Below are 21,134 nucleotides of genomic sequence, written 5' to 3' on the forward strand. Positions count from 1 at the left end.
ATCCCATGCACCGCTACAGACTAGGGACCAAATGGCTAGGCAGCAGTTCTGCATAGAAGGACCTAGGGGTTACAGTGGACAAGAAGCTGGATATGAGTCAACAGTGTGCCCTTGTTGTCAAGAAGGCTATTGGCATTTTGGGCTGTATAAGTAGCAGCATTGCCAGCAGATCGAGGGACGTGATCATTCCCCTCTATTCGGCATTGGTGAGGCCTCATCTGGAGTACTGTGTCCAGTTTTGGGCCCCACACTACAAGAAGGATGTGGAAAAATTGGAAAGAGTCCAGCGGAGGGCAAGAAAAATTATTAGGGGGCTGGAGCACATGATTTATAAGGAGAGGCTGAGGGAACTGGAATTATTTAGTCTGCAGAAAAGAAGAATGAGGGGGGATTTGATAGTTGCTTTCAACTACCTGAAAGTGGGTGCCAAAGAGGATGGATCTAGACTGTTCTCAGTGGTAGCTGATGACAGAACAAGGAGTAATGGTCTCAAGTTACACTGGGGGAGGTTTAGGTTGGATATTAGGAAAAACTTTTTCACTAGGAGGGTGGTGAAGCACTAGAATGAGTTACCTAGGGAGGTGGTGATATCTCCTTCCTTAGAGGTTTTTAAGGTCAGGCTTGACAAAGCCCTGGCTGGGATGATTTAATTGGGCATTGGTCCCGCTTTGAGCAGGGGGTTGGACTAGATGACCTCCTGAGGTCCCTTTGAACCCTGATATTTTATGATTCTATGATAACTAGCCGATTGCCCTACTTTCTCAGTATGAATTGGGAGGCCTCTCCTGTTGCACCCTCCTCCTTGTGTTTCCTCCCGGTATCCCACTTCTCCACTTACCTCATGGCTTAGGTACCCATCCACTGCAGTAGGAGTACAAACCATTATATATTTTCCTCTTGTAACCTCAGACTCTGTTCAGATTCTTAGGGGACAACTGAGTGTTGCTGATTGCTGTGGAGGGAGGACCTAGAATTAATCAGAATGTTGTTCTTAATAAGGTTGAAATGATTGAATAAATTAGATTTAATTATTTAAAAACCACACCACACATTGAACTTGGCCTGACTTGTCACTCTGGTACAAATGCTGCTTAACGATGGTAAATTCTTACTCACAAACACAGAGCTAAACTGTCAGCACAATTTGGGGATTAGGAAGACCCTCGGGTATATTGGCAGGGTCTCCAGAGCATTGGTGGGATATTGCCCTTTTGGATCAGGGAGATGAGGCTGGGCTATGAGATTCTCTCTCTCTGATACACACACACACACACACACACACTCTTACTCCTCCCACACCCCCGTTTTCCCCCTCAGTACGCCCCCTATTAGTAAAAAATACAACTTTTACAGAAACTCCTTGTGACTTTTTATTTCTGCCGGTGGGTCTGAGAGCATTGTTTGTGCCTTTATAATAGCAGCTTTGCAGCCACACTCTCCTCTCTGCCCAGCCTATCTAATCTGGGGATGAAGAAGAGAAGCAGGAATAGGGGACAGAGTAGTAGCCGTGTTAGTCTGTATCCGCAAAAAGAAAAGGAGGACTTGTAGCACCTTAGAGACTAACAAATTAGAGACTCATGAAAGCTTATGCTCAAATAAATTTGTTAGTCTCTAAGGTGCCACAAGTCCTCCTTTTCTTTTTGAGGAATAGGGGACCAAATGTTACAGATGGTGGAAGGATTAGTTAAACCTAGCACTTCATGAGAAGCAGCTAGGCTGTAATGGGCGGATAGGAGGTGAGGCTGCATTTCTACTGGGCTCCAATCACCCTTTGACATCTACTACAACTGGAAAGGAGTACTTGTGGCACCTTAGAGACTAGTCTCTAAGGTGCCACAAGTACTCCTTTTCTTTTTGTGAATACAGACTAACACGGCTGTTACTCTGAAACCTACTAAAACTGGTCACTTATGTATATTCAGCCTTTGATCTCTGTGATCCTGGTGAGTTCAGTGAGTCCTGGAACTTTATATTTCCCTTTCCTCATTCTTAATTACTAAAGACATTTTCATGCAAACAAGAAACTTGCTCCTTAACAGCTCATCTTTATCTCCTCCCACTGCTTATTCTCCAGCAGAAGGCATGATCCTGTTTGTTGTAGAGATACATTGTGATAATGTCACATGCAGTGGACTGTGACTCCCAACCATGGAGAATAAGCAGCAGATAATTTAAAAATGGGAGATTATGTTTTCATGCAAATGACACTTGGAAGTAATCAGGGATGAAAAGTACCTACAATTTGAGACAGGCAGGAGCAAAAGTATGTCTAAGAAAAATGTTTTCCATGAGATATCTGGAAACATTTAATACCCTATTTGTAAATCCTACACTCTCCTGTGTGTCCCTCCCCCCCCAAGCTAAATTACAAGAGCTGAAACCCAGGCATTTGCTGGATAAAAAAAAGACACATACCACCAGGCTGCAGATTTACTTGCTTTTTATTGCTTTTTGACACAGGGGTATAATTTGACTCCAAACAGCCATTACTTTTAATCATAGATTACACCCTTTCTAATTAGCTCTTCCCCACAGACCAGCTTCGGCCACAGAAAGTTTAATGGCATCCCATCCTCCATGTTTTTATTGTCCACATGCTGCATGCAAGAGATTGGGATTCTTTCCTCTGTGGGCCACTCAGCTTTAATGGGCGGGTTCTGAAGAAGCAACAAACAGTAAATTTTGTAGCACTCTGCTGTGAACTTTACAAGTGGCTGAAACGTCTGTAGATCAGGAGAAAGAGCAGGCTGAAATAAAGCAAGGACAGTGATTATTATCTTATGTGCTCTGTGGTGTTATGATAATTGTTAAACAGACTCTACCACCACCCTTTAACTCACTTTGCCGCTTCTAAATATGGATTAATATCAGTAACTGAATTCCTAAGCCAGAACTGATGGTAGTGGGAAAGGCATGTCTGAGGATCCTTTATTTTCTCTGATCTCCCATCCGGAGAAGTTCTAGGTTCTGGGGCTCAGCATACCAAAGGCCTGGCATAATTCCAGTAGCCATGGGCTGCCTTTGATCCCCATATCCAAGCAGAGCTTTGCAGGCGGCAGGAGAAAGAAGAGCTGCAAAGTGATTGCAGCAGCTCTATTGCAGCCCACATAGACTTTTACCACAAGAAACAGGACAGAGTCTGGTTTTGTAGAGTTGGAATATGGTTATTGAAACTTGGGCTCCACCCACTTACTGCTTTCCCAGTTCCACATAACACAAGGTAGTATATGTCCACCTCTCATGACCCAACATGGAAACCAGATATAGACAGTCTATGAGCCCCTTCTGACTGATGTAAGGAGTGGTATCAGTGGGCTGTGAAGGGAGGAACACCCAGAGCTCCTCAGCCAGAGAGGTTTCCACAATGTCAGCTTTGAGGGAGGGTGGAAAGAGGAGTAAAAGGGAGGAGCTGGACAGGAAAATTCTTGGGGTTTGGTGAATCCCACCCCCATGGTAGAAGTGAACGATACAGCACAGAACTCAGTGGTGTGACTTTTAATACCGTGAGTTTCACAGACATGTTTGGAAATGGAACCCCCTTCCCAGGCTTGGTATTTACTCACGCGAATCTTGTCTCGGTAACAGTCTTCTCCATAGTTAAAATAGAGATTTTTAAGGTGATTCTTTATCTCTCCTGTCAGCCCAGGGGTCAACTACAAACCAAACAAAGAACAAAACAGCCTGAGTTAGCTGATATGAAATGGGAATAATCCACTTCCTGGTTATTGGTCCAACTGTGATTTGGAAACTTCCAGCACCAAGGGTTCGGGCAAATGTCCAGACTGGGACATGGGGTTGAAAGGACATTTTTAACTCTTGTAAGTGCATTCCAGCCAGTCAATGACAGAATTAGTGTCTCTCAGTCATGTGACCTACCATACTACATATGACTCAGCCATTCTTCTATCACATCAATTACAAATATAAAGGAATCACAGTTCTCCCCTCTGCTCTGCCTCTCCTGCACATCTCACAATTTAGCTCAGGTTATTTCCATTGTAGCTGCCTGTCTACATTAGGGCTTCCAGCATCGCTCACACTGGTGGTGCTGAACCAGGTTGAGCAACTGTGGGACACTTGATATATTTCCCTTTTGTGAATAAGGCGGTAGAGAGGTGGCAGATCTAAACAGGTTACCCAGCTTCCCGCTGCTACCCAAGTCCTACTGTGCTATAATGTTAAATACCTGTTGGCTGTCAAAGAAGCTTGTAGTTTTCTTTGAAACTGGAATCTCAAGGAGTTCAAAGATTTGATCTGTTCTTTGTGGCAGCTCTTCTTCACATTTGGAAAACACAGCCTGCAGTGCAAAGATAACAATAGATCACTGTAAATACCGATGAGGATCAAATTAGAAGCAGTACGTACAGTACGTGCAGTACGTACAAGACTTAAACCTCATCTGCAGTAGAGAGGTCATTCAACCGTAACATCCCTCAACCAACATAAATGCACCTTGAATCCAAGTGCAAAAATGCTTCAGACAGCTGTCAGGGATTGAAACTATCGCAGTCATCTGTGGAGGTTAATCAATTAAGTGAGGGCCAGTGTGGGCACCTCCCACTGGCACAAGCAGTGCAGACATTTCGGACAGCAGTCACTCCATTTCTGTGCACCTGTGCTGTCCTCTTAATTGCACAGTGATGATTTTTCCCCAATACACCCAGCGTTGGAGCAATAATTAGAAATCAAAGCTAGGTCTCCTAAGTGGCACGGCAGAGCACTAGTCACAAGGAAACCAGACAAGATGCTGCAACACTCCCAGCTGATGCCTAGTTGGAGTGAGAAATGGCAACAAGAAATTGAACCTGCTCGTCTGAATGCCAGGACTGTGCAGCACCATTAGGTTGGTCTCCATGACATTCCATAGGCCCTGCTGGGCTGGAAAATAAGAGCTAACAACTGAGTAGTCAACACGGGGGGAGCATGAACCACCTGTTCAGGGAGGCTTCGGAGTGGAGTCTGCTACTGATGATACTGGAATTAATTTGAAAACTGGACAGGTAAGTATCTCCTTCCTCCTGTCTGGACAGTTTGTCTCATGGTGCGCTACATTTGAGTGACATGCCTTCAACTACCAGTCCTACAGAACCTAATTTTCAGCAGATATACTTAACTCCTCACACATTCTCCATACATACCTTTTACAATGATTCTGATGTCACATGTCACGTGTCACGTGACAGGCTTTCATTAGAGACCATACATGACATTCTTTTGATGAACCCAGGGGATCCCTGTACCCCTATATCCTCGGCCAGTTGGCATCAAGAGGTGCTTGGGTCATATCTAGTTTCCTACGGTGCTATTATTTTTTCAAGACTTTATACATTTGAGTTCTAGGATATGAACAGGAACAAACCTTAATTATGGTGCTACCGTCTTCATACGTCATTGGAAAGGTGGAGACACATGCAGCACATTTGACTTTCTCCCATTCATGTGTCCTGAGCTTGTCGTACATCTCCAGCACAGCTGATAATCGACAGGGGTCATTCAGATTCTCAGAGAACTTATGGGTTCCCATTGCATTGGCCAAGACAAGGTCCAATCTAGGGCCAGAAGGGAGTTAAAAACTTCATTTTAAAATGAAACTGCTAGGTACAAAGGACACATACCAAGACTAATGGGCTTTTAATTCATAGATAACTAATAATAAGCCTGAAATACTTTAAGAATTGCCATGTAATTCACAAGCACACAACCTCCACTCTGCACTTCCCAACCCCAAACTCATATTCCCCTGACCAGTAAGCATCCGGGTGTGCCAGCTTCTGTCTGGAAAAATCACTCTCACAGCGATATTCCACATGTGGCAGCTAGCATGATCTAAACAGCACTTGGGTTTTGTCTTGAGAGCTTGCCTCTTTCATCTGCACTTGGACACGGGGACAGACACAGAACTGCCATAATCCCCCATCTCACTGTAGCCAATAGTACACATGCCCCAGGGAGGCTGAGAATCTGGGGAGGGGATACTTCGGCTGCCAAGGTGGCACAGAGGGGTTATAGCATTGGGAGAAGGATCAGGCTCTTTGTAGAAAGATGAGCTCTGGAGGAAATATTTACAAATCCCCTACTTTTGCTCCAAGACTCCTTTCTGTTCCTTCAGTTTTTCACATTCTTCCTCCTTCTGATGAAACTCTTCTGCGCTGACCATTCTGGGAAGTTCCCTGGAATTGATTCACGGACAAAATAAATATCACCAACCAACCAATGATGCACAAGGCAAGACTAGGGTTAGCCACCCATTCCAGAATCAAGTTATGAGATAGTCCCAACTTTTCTTCAAGCCCAGCTCACAGCATGGCAAAGTTTGCAGATGATACTAAACTGCTCAAGATAGTTAAGACCAAAATAGACCGTGAAGAACTTCAAAAAATCTCAAAAAACTAAGTGATTGGGCAACAAAATGGCAAATGAAATTTAATGTGGATAAATGTAAAGTAATGAACAATGGAAAAAATAACCCCAACTACATATACAATATGATGGGGGCTAATTTAGTTACAGCTAATCAGGAAAACAATCTTGGAGTCATCGTGGATAGTTCTCTGAAGATGTCCACGCAGTGTGCAGCGGCAGTCAAAAAAGCAAACAGGATGTTAGGAATCATTAAAAAAGGGATAGAGACTAAGACGTAGAATATCTTATTGCCCTTATATAAATCCATGGTACGCCCACATCTTGAATACTGCATACAGATGTGGTCTCCTCATCTCAAAAAAGATATACTGGCATTAGAAAAGGTGCAGAGAAGAGCAACTAAAATGATTAGAGGTTTGGAACGGGTCCCATATGAGAGGAGATTAAAGAGGCTAGGACTTTTCAGCTTGGAAAAGAGGAGACTCAGGGGGGATATAATAGAGGTATATAAAATCATGAGTGGTGTGGAGAAAGTGAATAAGGAAAAGTTATTTACTTGTTCCCATAATATAAGAACTAGGGGCCACCAAATGAAATTAATGGGCAGCAGGTTTAAAAAAAATAAAAGGAAGTTCTTCTTCACGCACCGCACAGTCAACCTGTGGAACTCCTTGCCTGAGGAGGTTGTGAAGGCTAGGACTATAACAGGGGTTAAAAGAGAACTGGATAAATTCATGGGGGTTAAGTCCATTAATGGCTGTTAGCCAGGATGGGTAAGGAATGGTGTCCCTAGCCTCTGTTTGTCAGAGGGTGGAGATGGATGGCAGGAGAGAGATCACTTGATCATTACCTGTTAGGTTCACTCCCTCTGGGGCACCTGGCATTGGCCACTGTCGGTAGACAGGATACTGGGCTGGATGGACCTTTGGTCTGACCCAGTATGGCCTTTCTTATGACAGTTATTGTCCCAGATGTATTTATGGCCTTGCAACGCTGTGATGCTGCTGCCACCTCACGTGATGTTGTTGCATTGTAGTAGAAGGATGCAATGTTGTCGTACAATGATGTAACGTCATGACATGATTATTTGTCTCACAAGGCACAAGATGGGATTCATTTAGATACTACAGGGATTTGCTAGCCCAGATATATAGGAGAAAGATAACGTGTATTATAAACTACGGTCTGATCCAGCATCCACTGATGTCAACATCAAAACTCCCATTGACTTTGTTAGGAGCAGGTTCAGGTCCTGTGTGTCATAACCTTGGGTAATAAACATCATTTGATGGACAAGCAACATTGCTTGTCCCTCCCTCCTGACAATCCCCTTTTCCCTGAGCACTGACCTCTGTGCTGCTGTCTTCATGCACCTTCATGGATGTTGTTCAAAAGGTTGTGTTTGTAGATTCCGAACAAGTTCAAAGGTGACAGATGTACTAGATTAGCAGTTCTCTAACTGTGGGTCAGGACCCCAAAGTGGGTCGTGACCCCAATTTAATGGGGTCGCCTGGACTGGCTTAGACTTGCTGGGGCCTAGGGGATCGCTACCCATAGTGCACTGCTCTGTGTCGATGCAAGAGTTCCAAGTGTGGATGCACTCTATCGACACAAGGAGCTAGTGTGGACATGCAACAGCAGTTTTAATTAAAGCGGCATAACTTTTGCCGACCAAACAAGACCTCAGTGCCCGATCTGTACAATGGGGATAACAGCACTGCTCTACCTCACCAGGGCTATGAGGAGAAATAGGTTAGACATTGTGAGGTGCTCAGATACTATGGTGATGGGGCCACATAAGTACCACAGGTAGAGTGAAAACTTCTCCATACCACACTGCTATCCCTTCCCTGGGTTTTGACCCCTGCTTTTCACATACATCCCTCAAATTTCCCTCTTTTCTGAATGTAAACTTGGCTCAGAGGGCTTCACTGTATTTCTTCTGAGACCCCTGCATTCTCTCTTCAACACCCCCTGCCGAGGGATTCCTGTTTGACAGGCTCATTAATGACTTCCAGATCCTTGATCTAATCACCAGCCCTTTCTTATCTTAATCTTGCCTCTGTTTGTAAACAAAATACTGACTCCCTGCCCCAGGGGCACAAGCTGGGAGCAACACCTGTGGGGGGGGGGGAGGAGGAGCAGAAGCCCTCCCTGCTCCCTTTAAATGGTGCCCACTGGCAGATTAGCCACTGGGGCAAGGGGGCCCACACCCAGGGGCTCTGGCCAATTGGGGGGCCCTGGAAAAGGGGCACACCTACGCCCCGACATGCTCCACTTGCCTAGCGCTCCTGTGGGGGGAGCGGGGAGAGCCCGAATTTCCTTGGCAGGAGGGGCAGAGGACTGCAGGAGGAAGGGGTGGGGAGTTCCCACTTGGTCTGGCCCAGGGACCCACCAAAGCTTAATCTGCCACTAATGGGGCCCCTGTCCAAATTGGTCTGAAATTGGGGGAAAATCTGGATCGAGCTCCAATCTCTGTATCATGGATCACTTTCTGTTAACAACCTGAACCTTTGTCCTACATCAATCAAGTCTTGAGTTGACAAAATTCTAAGAAAATCTTTCATGTTTGAAAAAGATTCATTAGCTATTTCCCTCATCCTGGCTGCCTCTGTATTTCCTTTTTCTAGCTGGGATTGAAAGCTCCAAAATGATATGGAGAGAGGCTGCTATCATTGTAATGCCATCCTCAGCAGGCACAGAAGTTGCAGAAAATCTCACACCAAAACCTGTTCTCACAGAATTTCCAACCCAGTTATATGGGGTTCAGATAAGGCTCAAAAAACCTCTTTATTTTTGAGTGTTTATTGGAACCAACCTGTTTGAAATTTGCTCATCACTATTCTTGATCTTTTCGGAGGATTCATTTTGGCATTTTATGCTTGTGAACTGTGTCTCTAGGATACCGCCTCTCTCCTCTCCCCCACAATTCACCCCTTTCCACCCTCACCAGAATCCTAGCTGACACCCTTCCCTTTAGGAACTTGTCCAAGCCACCCCTTAATTAACTGTTAGGAGGGCACTGTATAAAAGATACTCCCCTCCCTCTAGCCCCAAGAGCAGTGTACGGTACCACGACAGCTGCACTCACAGTCCCTGCCAAAAATAAGTTTACTACCTGCCCTTACTGTAACAGACTGGGTGGCTTTATCCTCTGTCCTGCTGATGTGCAAGGGGGTATTACTTACTTAGAAAATTCTTTGGAATGGAAATCAAAATCATATTGCGTCACACCATGACATGATTTCAAGATGCCAATCACATGGCAAAATAAGGCTGTGGTGTTACATCACATTGTCAGATTTGCCCTTCAAGACAAATTGAAGTTGGTGGCAGCTCTGGACCTGACCCTCCAGTGTCAAACATTCCCTGGACTGGTGGAAAGAACCACACAACAACTGAGCAGGCTTTCCGTTCGCACAACCCCCATTGACGGAGAGAGATACCCAGCAGGAGAAATGGAGCTAGTCCAATCTCTGGGCATGTCAATATTTTAGTATCAACACCCACAAGCACTCTGTAAACTTGGTGAAGAGAAAACCACAATTGGAAACTTTCAAGACTTCTTTTCTATAGTAGATATTTAAGAAGGAGTCACAATATTTTTCACTGTCATCGAGGCCTGAACCTCCCCACTTACCTGAATCTTCCTTCCAAAACCTCTTGGCGATCCGCCATAGGTTTAACTAGAGCATTCATGTTACTTCTGTTGGGCAGAGAATAATGAAAAGGGATTAGAGTTAATAAAATATCCATAAAAGTAATAACATCTGCAAAAGCAAAAGCTAAAGCCCCTTCCAAAATTATTAGTCAGCGCTTCAGCAAAAAAACAAAACAGCCAAGACTTATATGGTTAAAAACATATCTGCTTGGGCTGGTGGCTTAGAGATCACTGCTCTGCCCTGCCCTGTGGGAGACCTGTGATGATCTGAGCCACCCTCTCTCTGTCTCTTTATCTAGGAGTTAGCGCCAAGCAAAGGCGCCAAGGCACAGCACGGAGCCTCTGGAGACAAGGAGTGCCACACATTGTCCCTCTAGGCAAAGAAGGGGCTCGCGTCTCAGTAAAGGGCAAGGAGGACAAATGACAAGAATGGTGCAAACCTCAGGGATCCATTCGGAACATGAACAATTGTTTGGAGACCCCAAGGGTAGGGGTCTAAAATGGAATAAAATTTCATATCACCAAACTTATCTAAGTTTGTCTTCCACAGATTTCACCAATTGTTCCTTCTTGGTTCCATCCAAATTTGTGAGCTTGCCCTGGGGAGCCTCACTTTCACCTTTGTAGGGCACAGATGTATCGGGGCTGACAGTTAACTCTTAGAAGCCTTCCCAACATAAGAGCGGCAGCACCAACACCACCTTCTACCCAGTAAACCCGTACCATCACAGAAAAGAAGAGGAAGTTAATAAAACATATATATATAAAAAAAATAAAAAACCCTACCCCAAGCAAAGTTACCCAAAAAGAGAAGTGCCAGAGTCTCCATGAAATCCACTCGAGACTTCGCTATTGCGACTCATTTTTATGTGGAAAGTGCTAAGATACTACCATGATGGGAGGCAGGATAGAATCTTAAAATAGGTTAATGCTAGCAATAATCACTGGGGCAGGATGAACTGGCCAAGATACAATAAGAACTCACGACACAAAACTCAAACTGACACTAAAACCATTTCAGTTATGGAAAAGAAATCTGTCTAGCTGTTTTGCTCAAAGCGGATTTCTTTTTCGTTAAAGGCACTTTTTTTTATTTTGTAGAATCCCATTTAGAGAAGGAGAAAGGAGGAAATAGGTTGTAACATTACAAAGATATTTTTCAGTTTCATGGATGCTTCTCAGTTTCCTGGTTCTTCCTAGGAGCAGAAATGCCAATATTGTTCTGGAGCGATTTCCAGCTCCGGTTTATATGTTCAAGATGTTCCTGCAATTCAGTTAATGACTGAGCAAGTATCTGACACTCCTTGCCCCCATATAAATGCAGCTTGATGCATTTTGTTAGAAATATTGTGTTTGTAGAGTCCCAACAAGTTCAAAGGTGACAGATACACTAGACAGATGGGAGGAGGGTGACTGGCCCCAGGTGAAGAGGCAATTTACAGAATAGCAAGGAAAATACACAATTCACACTTCTGATCTCTATTCTAGATTTTTGGAGGATTCATTTTGGCATTTTATGCTTGTGACCTGTGTGTCTAGGGTACCGCCTCTCTTCTCTCCCCCACAGTTCACCCCTTTCCACCCTCACCAGAATCCCAGCTGCCACCCTTCCCTTTAGCAGCTTGTCCAAGCCACCCCTTAATTAACTGTTAGGAGGGCACTGTATACAAGATTCTCCCTTCCCTCTAGCCCCAAGAGCAGTGTATGGTACTGTCATAAATATAAAGGGAAGGGTAAACCCCTTTAAAATTCCTCCTGGCCAGAGGAAAAATCCTCTCACCTTTAAAGGGTTAAGAAGCTAAAGGTAACCTCGCTGGTACCTGACCAAAATGACCAAAGAGGAGACAAGATACTTTCAAAAGCTGGGAGGAGGGTGTCAAAGTTTGACTCAGACTCACAATTTATCAGACCACTCTGTTTTATTAGCAAAGCTGCTCTGCTAATACATTTAGAAGTGAGCCCCCCGCGTGGGGCTTGTGTCTTTTAATTTATACAGTTTTTTGGAGAACAAGTTACAGAGAAGTTACAGACAAAAGAAGAAAAAGATTTTAGTCACCACCCTTTGAGATCCCTGAGACCAGTCACGGATCTTCAATTACCTTCCACCCTTAACAATCTCCTTTAACAACTTCCAGTTAACTTAACTAATTGCCCTTCACACCTTCCATTCTGATGCCTGCTTCTTAGACGTTGTGGCTCTATCTTAATTGCTTCTCCATTCAAAAGGTAACTGTCCCTAAGTGTGCTCCCTCAGATACTTTGTAACATGTTTTGGCATGCCCTCTCATATACAATATATCCAGCATGTCGCCTTATACAATATTATACTTCCACAAGGGAGAGAAACTAAGGGTCTGTGTCTGTCTGTATGCTGCTTTTGCCAGGGACAGAACAGGAATGGAGTCTTAGAACTTTTAGTAAGTAATCTAGCTAGGTATGTGTTAGATTATGATTTCTTTAAATGGCTGAGAAAAAAACTTTGCTGAATATCCCTGACTATCCCTGTCTGTGTGTCTTTTTTGTAACTTAAGGTTTTGCCTAGAGGGATTCTCTATGTTTTGAATCTAATTACCCTGTAAGGTATCTACCATCCTGATTTTACAGAGGTGATTCCTTTACTTCTATTAAAAGTCTTCTTGTAAGAAAACTGAATGCTTTTTCATTGTTCTAAGATTCAAGGGTTTGGGTCTGTGGTCACCTATGCAAATTGGTGAGGATTGTTACCAAACCTTCCCCAGGAAGTGGGGTGCAAGGGTTGGGAGGATTTTGGGGGGAAAGACGTGTCCAAACTATGTTTCCCAGCAAACCCAGTTAAAGTTTGGTGGTGGCAGTGGAAATTCCAAGGGCAAAGGGTAAAATTAATTTGTACCTTGGGGAAGTTTTAACCTAAGCTGGTAAAAGTCAGCTTAGGAGGTTTTCATGCAGGTCCCCACATCTGTACCCTAGAGTTCAGAGTGGGGGAGGAACGTTGACAGGTACCACGGCAGCTACACTCACAGTCCCTGCCAAAAATAAGTTTGCTACCTGCCCTTACTGTAACAGACTGGGTGGCTTTATCCTCTGTCCTGCTGATGTGCAAGGGGGTATTACTTACCTAGAAAATTCTTTGGAATGGAAATAAAAGTCATCATATTGCCTCACACCATGACATGATTTCAAGATGCCAATCACATTGCAAAATAAGGCTGTGATGTTATATCACACTGTCAGATTTGCCCTTCAAGAGAAATTGAAGTTGGTAGCAGCCTCTGGACCTGACCCTCCAGCGTCAAACACTCCCTGGATTGGTGGAAAGAACCATACAGAACTGTGCAGGCATTCCACCCAGCAGCAGAAATGGAGCTAGTCCCGCCACTGGGCATGTTGATATTTTAGTATCAACACCCACAAGCACTCTGTAAACTTGGTGAAGAGAAAACCACAATTGGAAACTTTCAAGACTTCTTTTCTATAGTAGATATTTAAGAAGGAGTCACAATATTTTCACTGTCATCGAGGCCTAAATCTCCCCACTTACCTGAAGCTTTCTTCCAAAAACTGTAGGTGTTTCCCCATATCTTCAAATAGAGGCTCTGTTTCACTTCTGTTGGGCAGAGAATAATGAAAAGGGATTAGAGTTAATAAAATATCCATAAAAGTAATAACATCTGCAAAAGCAAAAGCTAAATTATTAGTCAGCCCTTCAGCAAAAAAACGAAACAGCCAAGACTTATATGGTTAAAAACATATCTGCTTGGGCTGGTGGCTTAGAGATCACTGCTCTGCCCTGCCCTGTGGGAGACCTGTGATGATCTTAGCCACCCTCTCTCTGTCTCTTTCTCTAGGGGTCAGCACAGTGGTGAGCTGGAGCCGGTTCGCTAGAACCGGTTGTTAAATTTAGAAGCCCTTTTAGAATCGGTTGTTCCGCGAGGGACAACCGGTTCTAAAAGGGCTTCTAAATTTAACCGGCCAAAAGTGGCGCATTAGGCGCCGTCTCCACGGGTGCTCCAGCCCTGGAGCACACAAGGGGAAAATTTGGTGGGTGCAGAGCACCCACCAGCAGCTCCTCGCCCCACCCCCAACCCCAGCTCACCTCCGCTCCTCCTCCTCCCCTGAACGTGCCGCCCCGCTCTGCTTCTGAACCCCCCCAGGCTTCCCGCGAATCAGCTGTTCGTGCAGGAAGCCGGGGCAGGCTGAGAAGCAAGCGGCAGCTTCCCGCTCAGGCCCAGGGAGGCAGAGGTGAGCTGGGGGGGGAGTGGGGCGCGAGGAGGGCGGGGGGCGGCCCACGCCGCAGCAGATAACCCATGGAGAGGGGCGTGCAGGGGGACCGCTCCCCACCCCAGTTCACCTCCGCCACCCTCGGCCTGAGTGGGAAGCTGCGGCCTGCTTCTCAGTCCTCCCCGGCTTCCTGCCGAACAGCTGATTCACGGGAAGCCCGAGGGGTGCGGAGAAGCAGAGCGGGGCACGGAGAAGCAGAGCGGGGCGGTGGCTTCAGCGGAGGAGGCGAAGCAGAGGTGAGCTGGGGCCGGGCGTGGGGTGGGGAGCTGCCGGTGGGTGCTCCAGCCCCAGAGCACCCAGGGAGCTGGCACCTAAGGCGCCACTTTTGATGTGATCAGTTGGGGGAGCGGCCACTCCCCCCCTAGCTACGCTCCCCCGCCCCTAGGAGCCAGAGGGACCTGTTGGATGCTTCCTGGGAGTTGCCCCAGGTAAGCACCGCCGGGACTCCCCACCTCACCCCCGCCTCTGGCTCTTAGGGGTGGGGTTGGCACCCACTACGGTGGCCCACGAGACCCTCCTGCCCGGTTCTGGGGACAGTCAGGGGACAGGAGTTCTGGGGGGGGTGTCAAGGAACACGGGGGGGTTGGATGGGGCAGGAGTCCTGGGGGGCGGGGGTGGGCAACGACCCCCTTGTGGGGTGAGGAGGGAACCGGTTGTTAAGATTTTGACAGCTCATCACTGGGTCAGCACCAAGAAATGGCGCCAAGGCACAGCACGGAGCCTCTGGAGACAAGGAGTGCCACACATTGTCCCTCTAGGCAAAGAAGGGGCTCGCGTCTCAGTAAATGGCAAGGAGGACAAATGACAAGAACGGTGCAAACCTCAGGGATCCATTACGAACATGAACAATTGGTTGTAGGCCCCAAGGGTAGGGGTCTAAAATGGAATAAAATTTCATATCACCAAACTTATCTAAGTTTGTCTTCCACAGATTTCACCAATTGTTCCTTCTTGGTTCCATCCAAATTTGTGAGCTTGCCCTGGGGAGCCTCACTTTCACCTTTGTAGGGCACAGATGTATCGGGGCTGACAGTTAACTCATTAGAAGCCTTCCCAACATAAGAGCGGCAGCACCAACACCACCTTCTACCCAGTAAACCCGTACCATCACAGAAAAGAAGAGGAAGTTAATAAAACATATATATAAAAAAATAAAAAACCCTACCCCAAGCAAAGTTACCCAAAAAGAGAAGTGCCCGAGTCTCCATGAAATCCACTCAAGACTTCGCTATTGCGACTCATTTTTATGTGGAAAGTGCTAAGATACTACCATGATGGGTGGCAGGATAGAATCTTAAAATAGGTTAATGCTAGCAATAATCACTGGGGCAGGATGAACTGGGCAAGATAAAATAAGAACTCACGACACAAAACTCAAACTGACACTAAAACCATTTCAGTTATGGAAAAGAAATCTGTCTAGCTGTTTTGCTCAAAGCGGATTTCTTTTTCGTTAAAGGCACTTTTTTTTATTTTGTAGAATCCCATTTAGAGAAGGAGAAAGGAGGAAATAGGTTGTAACATTACAAAGATATTTTTCAGTTTCATGGATGCTTCTCAGTTTCCTGGTTCTTCCTAGGAGCAGAAATGCCAATATTGTTCTGGAGCGATTTCCAGCTCCGGTTTATATGTTCAAGATGTTCCTGCAATTCAGTTAATGACTGAGCAAGGATCCGACACCCCTCACCCCCATATAAATGCAGCTTGATGCATTTTGTTAGAAATATTGTGTTTGTAGAGTCCCAACAAGTTCAAAGGTGACAGATGCACTAGACAGATGGGAGGAGGGTGACTGGCCCCAGGTGAAGAGGCAATTTACAGAATAGCAAGGAAAATACACAATTCACACTTCTGATCACTATTCTAGATCTTTTCGGAGGATTCATTTTGGCATTTTATGCTTGTGAACTGCATGTCTAGGGTACCGCCTCTCTTCTCCCCCCACAGTTCACCCCTTTTCACCCTCACCAGAATCCTAGCTGCCACCCTTCCCTTTAGAAGCTTGTCCAAGCCACCCCTTAATTAACTGTTAGGAGGGCACTGTATACAAGATTCTCCCTTCCCTCTAGCCCCAAGAGCAGTGTATGGTACCACAGCAGCTGCACTCACAGTCCCTGCCAAAAATAAGTTTACTACCTGCCCTTACTGTAACAGACTGGGTGGCTTTATCCTCTGTCCTGCTGATGTGCAAGGGGGTATTACTTACTTAGAAAATTCTTTGGAATGGAAATCAAAGTCATCATATTGCGTCACACCATGACATGATTTCAAGATGCCAATCATATGGCAAAATAAGGCTGTGGTGTTACATCACACTGTCAGATTTGCCCTTCAAGACAAATTGAAGTTGGTAGCAGCCTCTGGACCTGACCCTCCAGTGTCAAACACTCCCTGGACTGGTGGAAAGAACCATACAACAACTGTGCAGGCTTTCCGTTCGCACAACCCCCATTGACGGAGAGAGATGCCAAGCTGGAGAAATGGAACTAGTCCTATCACTGGGCATGTTGATATTTTAGTATCAACACCCACAAGCACTCTGTAAACTTGGTGAAGAGAAAACCACAACTGGAAACTTTCAAGACTTCTTTTCTATAGTAGATATTTAAGAAGGAGTCACAATATTTTTCACTGTCATCGAGGCCTGAACCTCCCCACTTACCTGAATCTTCCTTCCAAAGCCTCTAGGCGATCCGCCATAGATTTATCTAGAGCAATCATGTTACTTCTGTTGGGCAGAGAATAATGAAAAGGGATTAGAGTTAATAAAATATCCATAAAAGTAATAACATCTGCAAAAGCAAAAGCTAAATTATTAGTCAGCCCTTCAGCAAAATAACGAAACAGCTAAGACTTATATGGTTAAAAACATATCTGCTTGGGCTGGTGGCTTAGAGATCACTGCTCTGCCCTGCCCTGTGGGAGACCTGTGATGATCTGAGCCACCCTCTCTCTGTCTCTTTATCTAGGAGTTCGCGCCAAGCAATGGCGCCAAGGCACAGCACGGAGCCTCTGGAGACAAGGAGTGCCACACATTGTCCCTCTAGGCAAAGAAGGGGCTCGCGTCTCAGTAAAGCGCAAGGAGGACAAATGACAAGAATGGTGCAAACCTCAGGGATCCATTCGGAACATGAACAATTGTTTGGAGACCCCAAGGGTAGGGGTCTAAAATGGAATATCATCACCAAACTTAAGCAGCACCAACACCACCTTCTACCCAGTAAACCCGTACCATCACAGAAAAGAAGAGGAAGTTAATAAAACATATATATATAAAAAAAATAAAAAACCCTACCCCAAGCAAAGTTACCCAAAAAGAGAAGTGCCCGAGTCTCCATGAAATCCACTCGAGACTTCGCTATTGCGACTCATTTTTATGTGGAAAGTGCTAAGATACTACCATGATGGGAGGCAGGATAGAATCTTAAAATAGGTTAATGCTAGCAATAATCACTGGGGCAGGATGAACTGGGCAAGATAAAATAAGAACTCACTACACAAAACTCAAACTGACACTAAAACCATTTCAGTTATGGAAAAGAAATCTGTCTAGCTGTTTTGCTCAAAGCGGATTTCTTTTTCGTTAAAGGCACTTTTTTTTATTTTGTAGAATCCCATTTAGAGAAGGAGAAAGGAGGAAATAGGTTGTAACATTACAAAGATATTTTTCAATTTCATGGATGCTTCTCAGTTTCCTGGTTCTTCCTAGGAGCAGAAATGCCAATATTGTTCTGGAGCGATTTTCAGCTCCGGTTTATATGTTCAAGATGTTCCTGCAATTCAGTTAATTACTGAGCAAGGATCTGACACCCTTGCCCCCATATAAATGCAGCTTGATAAATTTTGTTAGAAATATTGTGTTTGTAGAGTCCCAACAAGTTCAAAGGTGACAGATGCACTAGACAGATGGGAGGAGGGTGACTGGCCCCAGGTGAAGAGGCAATTTACAGAATAGCAAGGAAAATACACAATTCACACTTCTGATCACTATTCTTGATCTTTTTGGAGGATTCATTTTGGCATTTTATGCTTGTGAACTGCGTGTCTAGAGTACCGCCTCTCTTCTCCCCCCACAGTTCACCCCTTTTCACCCTCACCGGAATCCCAGCTGACACCCTACCTTTAAGTAGCTTATTTAACTGTTAGGAGGGCACTGTATACAAGATTCTCTTTTCCCTCTAGCCCCAAGTGCAGTGTATACTACCACGGCACCTTCACTTACAGTCCCTGCCAAATACCAGTTTACTACTGAGCAAGGATCTGAAACCCCTCGCCCCCATATAAAGCATGAGGGAGCCAGGGGCCAGTTGGAACCACAAGTCTATAATTCTCCACTAGGGTTCAGAGATAAAACAAAACACAAGGATGAAAGCAATGATACTCTTCAGTGAGACTGTAGGTTCAACACCACCACTGGCTTATGAACTACTGTTTAATATTAACGGAAGGAGCAGTTCTCTGGCTTTTCACTGGGTGTCACTGCTGTTGAAAAATCTCTCTTTTAAAACTGAAACAGGATCCAAACTGTGCAGCTTGAGCTTGCTCCATCGTACAATGATCAGAGCCAAAACTCCAGATCCAAATACTCTCAAATTTTAGGGGAAGTCCAGCTTTGGCACTGAACCATGCAGCTTCGCTCCATCCATAGTTAAGACTTACTGCACAAACACATACTGGCCAAACTTTTGCAGCTGACCATGGGATGATACAGGATGCATGTATGTGGTGCCTGCGGGTGAACTCAAATGAGCAGAAAAGGTCAAGTTCAGCAGTGGTCAGTGAAAAAGCAAACCCTGTTCTCCCCTCGCAGTGTGTGCGGGAACAATCATTTTGCAGTGAAACCACTTTAAACAAAAATGTCAATTTTCCAACGGGGGCAAAATCAAGGCACTTTAAGGTTTCATACAGGGGGAGGGCAGGGGAAGTGCAGCATCTTGTCATTTTGGTTGCAAATCTGTGTTCTTCTATCCCAGATTGAAATGTGCAAATATTAGCAAACAAAAACATGCAGTCTCTTCTGCATGCAAGTTTCACAAGTATTTTTAAACAGAAAATTAGAGCTCCTATTAAACATGCTGCGATTACCCACTGATTACCCTATTCCCCAACATACCTGCAGATCTCCTCTGAAGCGCTTCTTCTTTGTTGTTGGTTCTTCAAGTGTGAAGTATCTGCATGAGCTCTGCCAGGCTTAGTCAACTTGATTTGATCCATGCTCCTATTAAAATAGCAAATGTGTCTTCCAAACAGGAGGGGACAGAAGAGAGAGGAGTTGTATGGAAGCTGATCCACAGGAGTGTGGGGAAGAGCTCCAAGTATCAAGCACGTTCTTGCTTGCACAAACAAGCAGGGAAAGCAGCTCCAACTAGGTCCTTGGTGCTTTCAAGATCCTTTGCAGCTCAAAACCTCAGTAGAGTGAGGCTGACTCCTCCTTGGAGAATTTATGCAGAGAGCCCTGGCTCTCCCCCTCCCCCACATCAGAGTCTGCAGTGATCACCCAGCCAATTGAAAAGTAGGGGTAGGGTTTCATACTGCAGAGTTAACTGTAAAACTGTTTCACTTTCAGTAGTCTGTTCTAACTGGCTGTGTATGAGTCTCTCCCTCTCTCAAGTTCATGAGCAAGGCAAGCAAGTCCTTGTTTATTGTTGCCATTGATTTTAGCACATCATACAGTGGCTACTGCTTTTCTCTTGCGACACGCATGGATCATCATTTTGCTCTGTTTGCACAGTACGAAGCACAAAGGGACCCTGGTCCATGACTACGGCTCCTAGGGTGCTACTGTACCCCACTGATGAGTACACCACTCCACTGTACACTGCCCTGCTACATCAGCAATGGGTGCTGTCATAAATAAAAAGGGAAGGGTATCCATCTTTCTGTATACAGTGCTATAAAATCCCTCCTGGCCAGAGGCAAAGTCCTTTTACCTGTAAAGGGCTAAGAAGCTAAGATAACCTCGCTGGCACCTGACCAAAATGATCAATGAGGAGACAGGATACTTTAAAATCTGGAGCGGGGGGAGGAAAACAAAGGGTCCTCTTTGTCTGTGTGATGCTTTTGCTGGGACCAGAGCAGGAATGGAGGTCAGAACTCCTGTAAAGAGTTAGTAAGCAATCTAGTTAGATATGCGTTAGATTCTGTTTTGTTTAAATGGCTGATAAAATAAGTTGTGCTGAATGGAATATATATTCCTGCTTTTGTGTCTTTTTGTAACTTAAGGTTTTGCCTAGAGGGATTCTCTGTTTTGAATCTGATTACCCTGTAAGGTATTTACCATCCTGATTTTACAGAAGTGATTCTTTTACTTTTTCTTTAATTAAAATTCTCTTTTAAGAACCTGATTGTTTTTTCATTGTTCTTAAGTTCCAAGGGTTTGGGTCTGTGTTCACCTTTGCAAATTGGTGAGGATTTTTATCAAGCCTTCCCCAGGAAAGGGGGTGTAGTGCTTTTTTTGGGGGGAGACGTTTCCAAGTGGGCACTTCCCCTGTTATTTTTGTTAGACGCTTGGTGGTGGCAGCAATAAGGTCCAGGGACAAAAGGTAAAATAGTTTGTACCTTGGGGAAGTTTTAACCTAAGCTGGTAAAAATAAGCTTAGGGGTTTTTTCATGCAGGTCCCCACATCTGTACCCTAGAGTTCAGAGTGGGGAAGGAACCTTGAGATGGTGGCAGAGGTGGGATCAATTTGAGATTTTTTGGGGGGATTATTTTGAGATCAATTTGAGATTTTTTGAACCAGATGCACAGATTTTAAAAGGACATTTTTCTTCTTTCCTTTGGGCTGCTTGGAAACAGGTTTTAAGCTGAAAGCAGTTAGAGTTTTTTTTGTCTCTGCCTGGGGGCCAGAGCAGA

The 21,134-nt window shown here is 44.9% G+C and overlaps 1 protein-coding gene across 2 annotated transcripts; it reads right to left on the reverse strand.

The window, feature by feature from the left end:
* Positions 1 to 2,423: 2,423 nt before the first annotated feature.
* Positions 2,424 to 19,737, reverse strand: LOC140904916 (uncharacterized). Of its 2 annotated transcripts, XM_073327283.1 has the most exons (9): positions 19,395 to 19,736; positions 16,944 to 17,009; positions 13,542 to 13,607; positions 10,004 to 10,069; positions 6,078 to 6,170; positions 5,360 to 5,549; positions 4,187 to 4,297; positions 3,564 to 3,653; positions 2,424 to 2,747 (listed from the first exon to the last, which is right to left on the reverse strand). In XM_073327283.1, the coding sequence occupies exons 1-9, from the start codon at positions 19,493 to 19,495 to the stop codon at positions 2,493 to 2,495; spliced, it is 1,038 nt and encodes a 345-aa protein (XP_073183384.1). In that variant the 5' UTR covers positions 19,496 to 19,736; the 3' UTR covers positions 2,424 to 2,492. The 2 variants fall into 2 exon arrangements, with proteins under 2 accessions (XP_073183384.1, XP_073183385.1); XM_073327284.1 differs by lacking the exon at positions 6,078 to 6,170 and having other exon boundaries at positions 19,395 to 19,737.
* Between the last annotated feature and the right edge of the window lie 1,397 nt (positions 19,738 to 21,134).

Source organism: Lepidochelys kempii, chromosome 1, assembly GCF_965140265.1.
Source record: "Lepidochelys kempii isolate rLepKem1 chromosome 1, rLepKem1.hap2, whole genome shotgun sequence".
NCBI classification, from domain to species: Eukaryota; Metazoa; Chordata; order Testudines; family Cheloniidae; genus Lepidochelys; species Lepidochelys kempii.